This window comes from Rattus rattus, chromosome 12 (genome assembly GCF_011064425.1).
Source record: "Rattus rattus isolate New Zealand chromosome 12, Rrattus_CSIRO_v1, whole genome shotgun sequence".
NCBI lineage: Eukaryota > Metazoa > Chordata > Mammalia > Rodentia > Muridae > Rattus > Rattus rattus.
The window spans coordinates 53,840,046-53,853,771 of record NC_046165.1 but is presented as its reverse complement, the minus strand read 5'-3'; the positions used below and the strand labels follow the sequence as shown (position 1 = coordinate 53,853,771).

The window sequence follows — 13,726 nt, the reverse complement described above, 5'->3', positions numbered from 1 at the left end:
CAGGCTTGCCTAAATCTATAAAGATGGATGTATAAATATGTCTACTGAAGCATTTTGGGTAATAATGAAAACTTGAAAAAACTTACAATCAACTGCCCTTCACTAGAAGAGAGCCCATATCTTTAATCCCAGCAGGCACGAGGCAGAGGTAAGCTTCTGTGAACTCTGTGAGTTTGAGGCTATCCTGAGCTATAGAGTTTCAAAGACAGTCCGGGCTACACAGAACAACCCTCTCTTGAGAAGCCAGAAAGGAAGGGAAGGAGGGAGGGAGGAAGGGAGATAGGAAGGAGGAAAGAGACAGAGAGACAGAGAGAACAGAAACAAAGAAACAGAGACAGAAACTGAGACAGATACAGACACAGAGAGAAATGAAGAGGGTTGATGGACGAGCAGCCATGAAAACAGATGGGGTGAATCTATCAAGCTGACCCAAAGCAAGGGCGGGATCTGCTGCTGAGTGCAAGGCTAGCTGTAGAAATCCATTATGTGACAGGGAAGTCCTCTTGGCTTTATGTGTGTCACATGGGCAAACACATGAAAGCATTCCTATGCTTAGTCCCTGTTGAGAAGTGGGATGGATATAAAAGACTGAGGAGGAGAATATTCACTTTTTTACATTGTGTTTATGGACTGCTCAGGCATTTTATATCAGGCACACGTTATTTTTATATATCTAACAAATGACAAAAATATCTGTCTTGGATTGCCAGATGGAGGAAGGGATGCAGAAAGCTGAGGCACAGCACCCTTACTCCCACACTCACACCCCCTGTCCCTCATGCTGGCGGCCTCCTGGGCTGCCCAGCAGCTGGAATGAGAACAAACATCTACTTTCCCTCACACAGACCAACATGGAGGGTGAGCTCCAAAGTCACCACACCCAGAGGGCCGAACCCCAGAGGCCCACCCAAGACCTCCCAAGGGGTTAGACAGACAGTGGTCACCTGACTTGGGAGGAAGAGACCTGTGTTGGTGGTCACTAGCATCCTCAACGGAGACACGACACTGGCTATATTGAGACCAGACACAGCTAATTAAGAGTTGTACTGACTTCTGTTGTGTGGACACAGCTGTGCCCTGGTGGCAAGGGCACTGCCCTTTGCCAAAGAAAATCTGGCCAGCTCTACTGTTTCCTAGCCGAGGACTTGGGGTATTGAGTTCCGCTTCCTTGAGCCTAGATTTGTCTACAGATCGGAGGGGTCTCAACCGCTGCATTGGAGACATGGGGATTACGTGAGGTACAGTGTATCCATCTGTGAAGAGGTTCCCTCCCACACGGTGGTGCTCTCAAGGGTGATCCAACAGAATACTACCCTTCTCGCTTGGGAAGGAGCTACCTGAGGCTATTAACCACATCATCCCTTAGACAATTCACAGGCTTCAAGGTGGCCTACCCCGAAATCTTAGACTCATCACTGAATCCCTTGGTGCTGTTTTTATCTGTGAGTGAGTAATAGGACCTGCCTCACAGGGCTTTAGGGAAATCAGATGAGTAAAGCTTACTTCATCATCTGGTGCAAGGTAGGCAGACAGTAAGCATGAATTTCATTTTTAGAATTCAACTTACTTAAGTCTTTGCAGCACTGGGCGGTGAATCCTGTGTCTTGGACCTGCTAGTCAAGCCCCCTGTCACTGAGCTGCACATTGCTAGCCCTCCTCGGGAGTCCAGTCCTATGCCACCACTCTAAGCTGTTTGGGACATCTGGACATGCAGTGGTTCAGATCAGAATCCTGGAAGTAGGGAGAGACAGTAGGGCATCTTCTGGAAGCTGACTAGTGCTTATCCATCCTCTAATCCTCATATAAATCCACACATCACTGGGCCCGTTTTGCAGGTCGGAAAACAAAGGCACAGAATGTTTCCTTGTCTGGGGAGCACTGCCAAGTCTCAAGGTTGGCTGCTAATTGCATGAGTGTTGGTTCACCATAAGGGACTCTTTCTCAAAGGTGACATGCCAAGACGGGTCTATCATCTGCACTTGTGGCTGTAAGCTAAGCACTAAAGTATGGGTGGAAAACAACTTCCCTGCTGCCAGATTTGATGTCAAAGTCCAAATGCTTGGGGAGGTGGCTTTACTGCTGACAAATCAGGCATTTCCCTGGGTAATTTACATGTAAGTGCTGTGAGCCTCACTTCCCTGGTTACACAGTAGAGGTGACAGGCTTAAAGATGACTCTAGGCTTTAAGAAACTATGTATGTCATGTGCCTGGTTTATTGCTTGGAACACGATTGTTCTAACAACAAATCCAGGGCCCAAGGTTACAATTTTAAAGTGAGAGACAAAACAAGAGTATTAGAAAGTGACCCTTATTCTGAAAGTACCAGTTTCTAGGGGTCCTTTAAAGGTTCACATCCCCAGGGTGCCATCTTGGATTTTTTTTTTTCAGACAAGATTTTATAATGGCTGTCCTGAAACTCACTATGTAGAGATCCATCTGGCTCTGCCTACCAGTGCAGAGATTAAAGGTCTGTGTCAGGGTGCTGGTCTGGACTCACCTTTCTTTAATTGATACATGTCTACAGCCATGCACTGGTGTGTTTATAATTTTTATCTTGAATCCACATCTTTCCCTGGAGCTCTGAGCAGGGTTCTACAAAGGGATGGAGGTCTTTTGGAAATTATGGAGGTTTTCCAGGCCAGGGAGACTCCTGAACCAGGGCCCTATATAACCACTTAGAGACATGAGAGCTGGCCCATGCAGTCAGAAACTACTGAGGAGGAAGCTGATCCAGGCCATGTGACCTCACTTTTGATGTCTGGGTCACATTCCTAACCAGGAAAGGAAGCCATGTTCCAACTTGACTGTTCCTCAAGGACCAGGCTCTTTTGTGTATCTGCACATCTCTGGTCCTTGGCCCTGCACTGGGCATTTTGTAGGATTACAGGTCTGTCGAAGATCATCAGAACAATTGTTGAAATGCTACAGCAGGGCCTCAGAACAGAACAGTTTTATAATCACAGCAGTGTATCCATATGTAGCTTCTAAGCGACCTTGGGCCAGGGACCGACTTTTGCAAGTTCATTTTCTCATGAGCAGAACAGGGACCATGTCAGTATCAATACTGTGATGCCACCATGGTAATTTGAAGGCACAATCCTGGCTGGAGATTACAGCTTAGTAAAGCCTTTGCCTAACTAACCCTGGGTTTGATTCCCATCATACAGAGGAACATAACACACGGAAATCACTGAACTCATGTTTAACAAATCATAAGCTCAATAACTATAAGCTGTTATTATTACAATTGTATCGCCACTATTACTTATGAATGAGATTCCCAAAACCTGGAGTAGTAGAGACCCTTGGGAAGGCAGTGAGGGCTCCGCCTATTCAAAATAGCAGAAAGACTTGCAACTTCCAGATTTGGAATGAGAAGAACAAGGGATGAGATGGCTTTTGAGGGAAGATGGCAAGATGCTAGCTAAGGGAGAGATAACAGAATTACCAAATTCTCAGTCAGAGTCTGTCATAGGAAAGCACGATCCCCAAGCCGCAAAAACAAAAGCCATGCACCGTCTGGAAAGCCGCTGCCCAGACAAGGAGCTCCTCTCTAAGTTGACATTTGTCTCTGGGCTTCACAGATAACGTCAGAGGACAGTCAAATAACTTGCAGATGTGATCAGTGTGTATAATCTCAATGGCTCACAGCAAAAGCTTTCTCAACTTTGAAGAGTCATGTGTGTGCCCACACCCGTGTACACGTGGAAAGGCAGTTATGAGCCGATTCTGGGAACATGTAAACCATTAAATCCATCTGCAATTAAAAAGACAGTCTTTGGCTACTTAAGAAAGGAGTGCTTGGAGATGAGAGTGTGTGTGTGTGTGTGTGTGTGTGTGTGTGTGTGTGTGTGTGTGTGTGTGTAAGGGGTGGAGTATGGTGTACTGAAGCAAGGCCTACTGGTGAGTACATTTCTCTTTTTCGAAAGGGACTTTTTCTCAACTGTTGGGACAGTGGGTGTGACTTGGTAATGCACTCCAGCTCTGTATTCAGCTCTGTATTCTGCCAGATAGGATCCTATGCTGGGGGAAGATGTCAGAGGCTTCAGAGGAGTGCAACAGGTGGTGGCCTGTGGTTTGGGATAACGTCACCGAAGACCATTGCTAAGTTGTGAAAACCTGCAACTGAGCAGGTCAATGGGAGTTTGGAAGGAGATCTTACACTTCCTTTGGCTTGTGTCCTGCTCAATATTCTGGTTAAAGCTCAGGATAGCACCACAGGTGGCATACTTATCTAACAGGCAAGGACTGAGGTGAGGCTAGTAGGACTTGCTGGACAGTGGAACTCATTTTGATTCTAAACCCTCTTTGCAGGAGGTGTCGCAAGGCTCCATGAAAACAATGTAACACTAAATTAAACACCACAATCCAGTTATGGAAAGGAATGTCGCAGCTCACTCTTGGGAACAATAAAAATATGAAGGACACAGAAGGTCCAGGGTTGACCGAGAAATCTAGACTTCGTGTGACAAGGCTTTGCCTGGGCCTAAGAAGTCACGGGAGGGGCTAGAGAGCTGTCGATGCTCTTACAGAGGACTGGAGTTTGGTTCCCAGCACCCTTATAAGACAGTTCACAACTGCCTTTAACTTCAGCTCCAGGAGGATCTGATGTCTCTGCCCTCCTTGGGCACCTGCACTCGCACACATATACCTTATGCTCCTCCACATACAAATAATAAAATTTTAAAAGAAAGAAGAAGGGCCTTCCTGCATTGGGAGGAATCAGGAGGTGAGTTCCAAGGAACTGCTCTTGAGAAGCCCTGAGAGTTTTCAGGGATAGATAGGCACTCCCATTTTCTCTGAGACTCTGTAATATTAAGAGTTGGAGAGAACAGAACAGAATAGTAAGAGGGGTACCAAGCCCTCATAAGCTCGAATAAAGCTAGTCAATTGTGCAGTGGGAGATTGCACTAGGTAAGCTCATGGGTCCCTCGTGCATTTGATGTCTGCTCTGGTCACCTGAATGAGCAGCAGGCAAGGAAGGGCCTGAAGGTCCCAGAACAGCAAGGAAAAAGGGGTAGGAAAGCTAGCCACAAGCGGAAGCATCTTGCTGGAGGCATTTGCTTTGTTCTTAGCTGTTCTTAGGACCACAGCTTGTGAGGATTGGGAATCCCTGAGTCAAGTTCTGACTATACAGAGGAGAGAGCCAAGGGCTGGGGCTGAGTGGTTCACCCAAGTCCACCCAAGGCATCCCAGAAAAGGCTGGACTTGAACCCAGCCCTAGAAAGGGTTTACATCCTACCCTGTCCTTGTTAACTGTATGACCTGGGTGAATTACTTAATTAATCTTCCTGTAACTCAGTTTCTTCCTCTGTGAAATGAAGACCCAGGGTGGTCATGAAAACAAAGAGGAGCCATGTGTTGAGCGCTTTAAAAAGCACTCAAGGAGAGCTGGACAATCCCGATAGAACTCCATGGTAACCATACATAGCAGCTCTATCTTCGGATTAGCCCCGATGGACAGCTCGCCGAGGAGGAGGGAGGCAGAGCATGGCTCCATTTGGTGGGAACCCTCCTCCTTACATACTTGATGCATTTACGCCAATGACCAGGTAGGTCGCCCTTCTGCCAGAAGTCCCCTGGGCTGGGCCTCCTGGGGGTGATGCTATCCCATGGCTGGGGTCCCAACAGAGGAGGGGAGACTCAGACAGGTGGTCAATCACAATTACCTTCTCCCCCGGTGTGACAGAGATACGCCATACACAGTGCATGTGGGCAGAGTAGCCATTGGGATACTCAGGGGAGGAGAAGTTGCCAGTGCTGTCTTGGAGGGTCTCACCACAGGCTGTCAAGGGAAAAAAAAATGTGACTGAGCTGCTGACTGCAGGTGCCAGACCCCAGGGCCCACCCTGAGCCTTGGAGGCCTTAGGGGAGACAAGAGTGGCTGAAGAAAGGTGTTCTGTCCCTTTAAAAGGTACCCCTCCTCCTTATATATAAGCATAAACCATCCTACTTCCCTGGTCTAGTGCTGCCAGGGTAACCAGATGCCCCGTTGCCATGGAAACATGGATTCCAGAGTTGAGGTCAAACATTTGGTGGGCCTCACCTCCTCCTCACTGTCCAGCGGAGAGGCTAGTTGCTCCCCCTTGTTGCCCCTACTATTCCTCTTTCTTTTAGGCCCTTCCTAACACCTACCAGCCTAGCCTCAGGTTGGTCCTTAACCAAAACACTGTCCTTCCGTATTGTCCCTCCTTCCCAACCCGTCTCGGAGACTTACAGCTGTTACTATCCACAGGTTCCTGGGCCCTGACCTCTGTCTTCCTTGGACCCTACCTTCCAACCCTCCTGCTCTGTCCCTTCCCTGCTCCAACCTGGGCATTTGTAGAGCTTCCGGGCCTGAGCGATGTCCCCCTTGCTGAGTCGGGTCCTTTGGCCAATGGAAGGCTTCACCCCATTCACCTCATACTTGGGAACAATGGTGTCCAGGAAGATGCCCCTGAGAAGGACATGAGGAGACTGAGGACATGAGTCTGCCGGAAGGTGGATGAAGAAGGAGGGTGGTGTGCTCATCTACAGCCACAGGGCATGACTCTGCCAGGGCCCAGACATTCCTCAGCAAGGTCAGGGAAGGGCGGAGATGTCTCACCCTGTCATTAAGCTGCCCACTGACCAGCAGCCACCCTGTTCCGTGGCAGCTATACCACAGGAGCTGGAGGGAGCCCCAGAAATGCTCTGAAAGTCCAGGGACCCGGATCCTTCTGCTCAGACTGACTTCAAGCCACAGCCCTAGGACAGCTTCGAGTTCCTATCTGTCATCTGCGACACCACCCAGCTGCCACCTCCAGACCTCAAATCCAGTCCCGGTCGACTTCTCTCCTGACTTCCCAGGGTCAACTCATTACCCTCTGACATGGCAGTGACTGGAGTAAGGCCAAAGGGTAACTAACTGCAGCTTCCACAGTGGCCAGCCAGCTCCTAGGGCACAGTGTCCCTCTTTCCCAATTCCTTCCTGCTAATCTCTGTCTTTCCATTTGGGAGGGGCAGAACAAAGAGGAGACGGCAGTTCTCCCCTCCCCAGGGTCCCTGACTCACATCCAGCTGGGAAGGACCCAGCAGGGGGTGTGAGTATGATGGGAAATGGAAGGAGGGTCTGTGGGGGTGGAGGGCTAAATGACTTCACTACCCCCACCCCTCCCCCACCTCTGTCTCCATTCCCAGATCCTGAGCTGTAAGAGTGGGTCAAGAGGAGCTTAGAGAGGAAGGGGTTGGGCCACCACCCAGACAGAGACATGGGTGCAGGAAGGCCAGTCCAGGAAGGGGTGTGAGGAGAGGTGGGGACATTCCTCCCAGTCCTACAGGAGGGTCTCCTCCCATGGAGCCATGGTTAAGGATGTATCTTGTGAACTGGCAATGGGGACCAGTCTAGGGCAAAAGTCAAGCTTTGTGCAAATTAGCCAGTCACAAAATAGACCAAGCTGGTCCTGCTCTGTGACCTCTGCAGAAGCAAGACAATCAAACGTTCAAGGTCTGCAGGTTAGCGAGAGCGCAATGGTCAAGACACCAGAACCCACATTGTGGAAGGAGAGAAACAGCTCCTGCATTTGTCCTGTGACCACCACAGGTGCGATGTGGCATGTATGTGTACATACATACACAAATATAAATGTGTGAGAGGAAAAGAAATAATTTTATATTCAAATCCTGTCAGGGCTACATGGTGAACTCAAGGCCAGTCTGGGTAAGTTAGTGAAACCCTCTTTCAAAAAATAAAAATTAGATGGCTGGAGAGATGGCTCAGCAGTTAAGAGCACTGACACCCACATAGCATCTCACAACTGTCTGTAATTCCAGTTCCAGGAAATCTGACAGACAGACATGCAGGTAAAACACCAATGCATATAAAATAAATTTTAAAACGTTTAAAAAAATAAAAATTAATGGGACTGGGCATATAAGACAGGGGACAGACAGCACTTGCCTGGTGTCACGAGGCCCTGGGTTCATCTCTAATACTACAGAACAAAACAAGGCAAAGAGGGCAGACAGCTAGAGGTGTTCCCCTATGGGTGCCACCGGAAAAATAAAATGCCGTGGTGGCTGATGAGGAACGAGCCTGGCTCCTTGGCGTTGGCATACTTTGGAGACCCCATAGAGCAGGACCTGAGAACTGAGGTGTTTAGTCTTCTAGACCACAAACCCTAACATTGCACAGCAATGGGCTAGACCATGCCTGCCTGCTTTGTACTAATGGGAGAGACTACTAAGGCAAACACAGCCTCCAGCCCTTTGTTTGGGGGCTGCAGACACCCAGAAGGCTGTCCTTGTTTTTGGTGCCAGCTAGGGAAGGGCAGAACACAGAAAAGAGTAAGTCTGCAAGGAAATGGCTTCCAGAAGGTAGGCATGGGTTTCCCTGGGCAAGGCTCAGACCATTTCTCACCTGGAGAACGTGTTCCGGGCATAGTGCATGATACTGTCAAAGTCATAGGTCTCTCCCAAGGACTCGACTTCCTGAACTTCCATCTTCAAGAAGTTATACTCCTGCCCTGCAAAGACCGTGAGAAGAGTGGGGGTGGGGCCGAGGGAGTGGTCAGTGTCCTCCCTGTACCTGTGCCTCTCTGAAGGTGAAAGGGAAGTAGAGGGGAAAGGGGACAGGACTTATATAGAGGAGTCCTTCCCAGCAGAAAAGACTGGAGAGCTTGCGGAAGGGAGGGTCGGGAGACCACTAATAAAGAGGAAGGACAGAGATTTGCAGGGCCATGATGGAGAAGAACAGAACTAGCAAAGGGCGGGAGATGGAGGGCAGATAAGCCTGTGGGGATATCCAGTGACAAGCTGACTGCAGTCCAGCCTTCTCACTAGAAGAGCTGGCTTCTGGTTACTCAACCTGACTCCCATGTGTCAAACCCTTAAGCAGCTCCAGAAGCCCTAGGATGGGATCCAGACCCTGGGGTGTGTGTACCTGGCTGTATGTTCTCCCGTACAATAGAGACATGGCGGTCCCGGTCGGGCCGCGTGTGCTCGTGCCAGAAGCCAATGACATGGCCCAGCTCATGGACCACGATGCCAAACTTGTCACAGTTCTTGCCGATGGAGATGGCCTGGGGGCCCCCACCTCGGCGACCCACGTAGGAGCAGCACCTGGAGGGCGGGGCCAGCTCAGGGGGGTGGTCCCGAGCTGGGGGAGTGCATCCACTCAGGGGCCGGGCCAGGCTGCTGGGGGCTTATGCAGGGGTGCAGATGGCCCTGGGTACTCAATGCGCAGGCTTTATGCCAGGGTCTGAGCCATGTCAATGGGAGATGCCCATAGCAGGGAAAGGGATGGATGGCCCAGCTGAGGGCAACAAGAGTGCCTAGGGCAGAACCTGGCTGGGGATCACCACCAAGGGTATAGCGCCCAGGGGTCCCTGCTCACCCGCAGGGTCGGTAGGTGAATACAATATAGCTGTCCTCATCTGTGCGCTCCAAGAAGGTGACACAGGTATGCTTCTCCCAGTGTCTCATGGCCTGCCGGAAGACTGCCCTCTGGCTGCCTGTGGAGGGAAAAGTCGACCGTCATACTGTCAAGCGAGTTGGGGTTGGGGCCACTTTCACCCACTGATACAGTGTTACAGCCAATCTGCAAGCCTGGCTGGGAGGGTGCGGACTGGCTAAAGGCAACAAGGCCAAGGTCAGGTGTAGGCTCATTCTCAGCGGTACACTCACCAGTGAAATTCCCTCCGATGACAAACGGGATGACCCCATCGGGCCACACTCGCTCTGGTCTGGATGTCGCTGCCCGCCTGCTCCGAGGCCTGCTTCTCCATCTGCCTCTGCTTCCCCTCTGCGGCTGCCCACTCGTGCTCTGTCTACCCAGAGCAGAAGAGTTCCCTGGAGTGGAAAGAGGAAAGAGTCAGTGGTAGCAAGTGAGTGGCCAGGAAGAGGAGGAGACACTGAATAACTGTACCCATTATTTGTAGGTTCTGGATTCACAAATCTGCCTACTTTGCTAAAAATTTATTTGCTACTTTCAAATCAATACTGTCAGGGTTTTGAGATTATCCATGGGTATGTACAGGGCGGAGGGAGGGGGGATGGATGATCCAATCAATGTGTGCACAAGCCAAGGTCAAACAAAGTATTCTGCCTGCCTGTTTCTTTTAGGTGAACTGAGTTATTTACAGTGGTTTCTAAGCAAAGTGCCCATGTGCTGTCTTGTGTTCCCAAAGCAAGAAATCCGGGCTCATAGTGATACAAGCCTGTTATCCAGCTCCTAAGAAGGTACAGTATAAGGATTGAGTTCAAAGCCAGCCTGAGTTCTACACTCAGTTTAAAGCCATCCTGGGCAACTGAGAGAGCCCCTATCTCAAAAATAAAAAAGTAGAAATGGAACTGGGCATGTACCTCAGTGGTAAATGCTTGCCTGGCACGCAAGGCCCCAAGTTCAACCTCCACACACACACACACACACACACACACACACACACACACACACACACACACACACACACCCCACATACACACACACCACATACACACAAAACACACACACACACACACACACATACCACAAACCAACCACACACCACTAACAAACAACACACACACAAACACACCACACACACACCCACAAACACAAAAAACACACAAACAACCCACACACCACACACACACACACCCACACACACACACACACACCACACACACACACCACACACACACACACACACACACACACACACACACACACACACACACACACACCACACACACACACCACCACACACCACACACACACACACACACACACACACACCACACACACACATCCACACACACACACACACACACACCACACACACACACACACACACACACACACCACACACACCATACATACACAACACTCACACCCATATCATACACACACCACTTCCAACACATACACCATTCACACACACACACACATACCCTACACACACCACACACACATACACACACACCACACACACACCACACACACACCACACACACAAAACACACACACACCACACCAACACCACACACACACACCCACACACACACACCACACACACACCCCACACACACACCACACAAACACACAACACACACACCACACTCACCCATCCCACACACACACACCACACACACACACACACACACACACACACACACCACACACACACACACCACACACACACACACACACACACACACACACCACACACACACACACACACACACACACACACACACACACACCACACACACACACACACACACACACACACACACCACACACACACACCACACACACACACCACACACACACACCACACACACACACCACACACACACACCACACACAGACACCACACACACACACACACACACACACCACACACACACACACACACACACACACACACACACCACACACACACACCACACACACACACACACACACACACACACACACACACACACACACACACACACACACACACACACACACACACACACACGGTTGGCGCACAAAAACTGGGATAAACCTTCCTAAAGAAATGCCCACATTAGATATATTTGCTTGGGCTGAAGCCAGTGCCGCTAGCCACAAGCTCAGTATTAATGAACTAACTTTATATCAAATAAGGTGTCTTTAAATGAAACACACATAAAAGTGGTCATATGTGATCAATTTACAGAAAATGTGACTGAAGGCTGGTGGGAGCTTACATTTCTCCTAGGAGCAATGACTCAGTATCTGCTAATTCATTCTTCATGGTGTCTACGTGAAACAACTGTAAAGTTCTGCAAGAGCTGTGAGGCTATGCTCTAAGTATCTGGAGCTGCCACGGACGGTGGGAACGGGCTAGGACACTCATTTCCCAGGAACTGTGGGCACCCAAGGGATCTGAAGTTTGGACAAAAGCTATGTGCTTTCTCAGGGCTTCTGGGCCTGGATTCCCACATGACACTGAAGCTCCCTGGCACTGGGGCAAGCGTCACTGTCTGTGTCTGAATGTAGAGGAGACTAAGGACAAAGTTTTGCCCCAGATCACCTGGTGGGCTGGCCGCATGCCCTGGTAAGACTCTCCCCTGTGCCTTCTCCATTAATCTCCACTGAAGTCCTGTAAACTTCTTTAGTCAATAAGACCGTTTGATGCCAACCGCCCTGCTGGGTAGTTGGCTTAAAATCCCTAAATTGCTCACACCAGGATCGTCCCTCCGGCTAGAAGGTGGCCTGGCCCACCCACCTGTGCCCAGAACTGAACCTCAGTAGGAACCCCTTGTTTGAGCAATGGGAGAGCTCCCTGTGGACCATGATCCAGCACCATCCAGGTTGGGAGAAGCCAATCCGCCATTGTCTTTCCCCATCACCAATGCCATATAGGTTGGTAGGTGCTTGAACACGAGAGAACAAAGAGCTTTGATCCCAGCTTTGGGACATAAGTCCTTTCTGTGTGGCATGGAAAGATACCAACTGTACACATAGAACAAAAGAACACTGTAAGTAAAAGTAAAAAGTTGAGTCTTGGGGTCAATTTGGGATGTTGAAGAAGCTCAGGAGGATAGCTCCAGAGAATACATAGATGCTTGCACACTGGGACCAGGAGACTCAGGACCAGGGCTATAATATTGGCCAATAGCATCATTGATTGGGAGACAAAGGTTTAGATTCTAGTTCCAGCCCTGCCTGTCACCTACACATTGTATGTGATACTGGGTAAATCACTTTACCTTTGTGAGGCTTAGTCTCTGCTCTGGAAAACATGAGCGGTCCTGACACTTATTACTTGTCTTGGCTGGAGTTTTTGTCAAGTTGATACAAGCTAAGGTCATCTGGGAAGAAGAACTCTTGAGAAAATGTCCCAATAAGACTGGCCTTATAGGTATGTAAGTCTGCCAGGTATGGGCCCACTTATTGTGGGTGGTGCCACCCCTGGGAAGATGGTCTTGAGTGTATAAGAAAACAAACTGAGCAGGTCAGGAGGAATAAGACAGTAAGCAACATCCCTCCATGGTCTCTGCTTCTATTCCTGTCTCGGGTTTCTGCCTTTGTTCCTGTTCTACCTCCTCTAGGTGATCCTGTATCCTGAGAGGTGTAAGACGATGTAAGTCCTTTTCCTCCCCAAGTTGCTTTTCCTCATAGCAAAATCACACCCTAACGATGACACTCGTGGAGGTGGTTGGAGGCAGTCAAGTAGAATAATACTTTTGAAAGCATTTTGTAAGCTATATGTCAGAAAAATACTGCTTTTTGACTCCAGTGGGTGTCAACATTTATTTCTCTTCTGGGAGAAAGATAAATAGATCCCAAAGGAAGGCAAGCCTCTGTGTTGGGTTCAAGTTCATGGCCTCTGTCCTGGGAGGGCCTGGCTGGAAATGGAGGGGGTGTGGGTTCTGAAACATCTCTGGAACACGGAGAGCCAGCCTATCACAGTGTACCTGCAGCTTTGATGGACGACCTCCGGGCTGTTTGCTGTCTGAGAACTGCAGCCTGCTGCACCCGGAAGGCCCTCAAGTCCTCCTCATCCAGGGCAATGTCCCCAAGAAAGGCAGCTGGAGAAAAAAGGAGCGGGAGACTGAGTTAATCCCCTTACCTGGGCTGCATTCATTGCAGTTTCAGCCCTAACCCTACAGCAGTTCTGATTCTCCAGTACCACATGAGAAAGACACAGAACAGCAGATCAGCTTCGAGAATCTCCTTATAGCTTCCTTGCCTTTTACTTCAAATCCCAGCAATGGTGAAGTGTTATGACACTCGCTTGTAACCAGAGCTATTCA

General features: G+C 49.5%; 1 protein-coding gene across 4 annotated transcripts in view; it reads right to left on the bottom strand.

Moving 5' to 3' along the window:
* Bmp1 (bone morphogenetic protein 1) overlaps window positions 1-13,726 on the bottom strand; it is a 44,890-nt gene that overhangs the window by 22,870 nt on the left and 8,294 nt on the right. For 3 of the 4 annotated variants that reach the window (XM_032917590.1, XM_032917587.1, XM_032917586.1), the window contains exons 2-8: window positions 13,388-13,501; window positions 9,644-9,808; window positions 9,354-9,471; window positions 8,901-9,079; window positions 8,379-8,484; window positions 6,313-6,437; window positions 5,671-5,786 (exon numbers count right to left, since the gene is read on the bottom strand). In XM_032917590.1, coding sequence (XP_032773481.1) covers window positions 5,671-5,786; window positions 6,313-6,437; window positions 8,379-8,484; window positions 8,901-9,079; window positions 9,354-9,471; window positions 9,644-9,808; window positions 13,388-13,501 — 923 coding nt within the window. Of the gene's footprint in view, window positions 1-5,670; window positions 5,787-6,312; window positions 6,438-8,378; window positions 8,485-8,900; window positions 9,117-9,353; window positions 9,472-9,643; window positions 9,809-13,387; window positions 13,502-13,726 lie in introns of those variants that run through there. The other variant, XM_032917589.1, reaches the window with a different exon arrangement.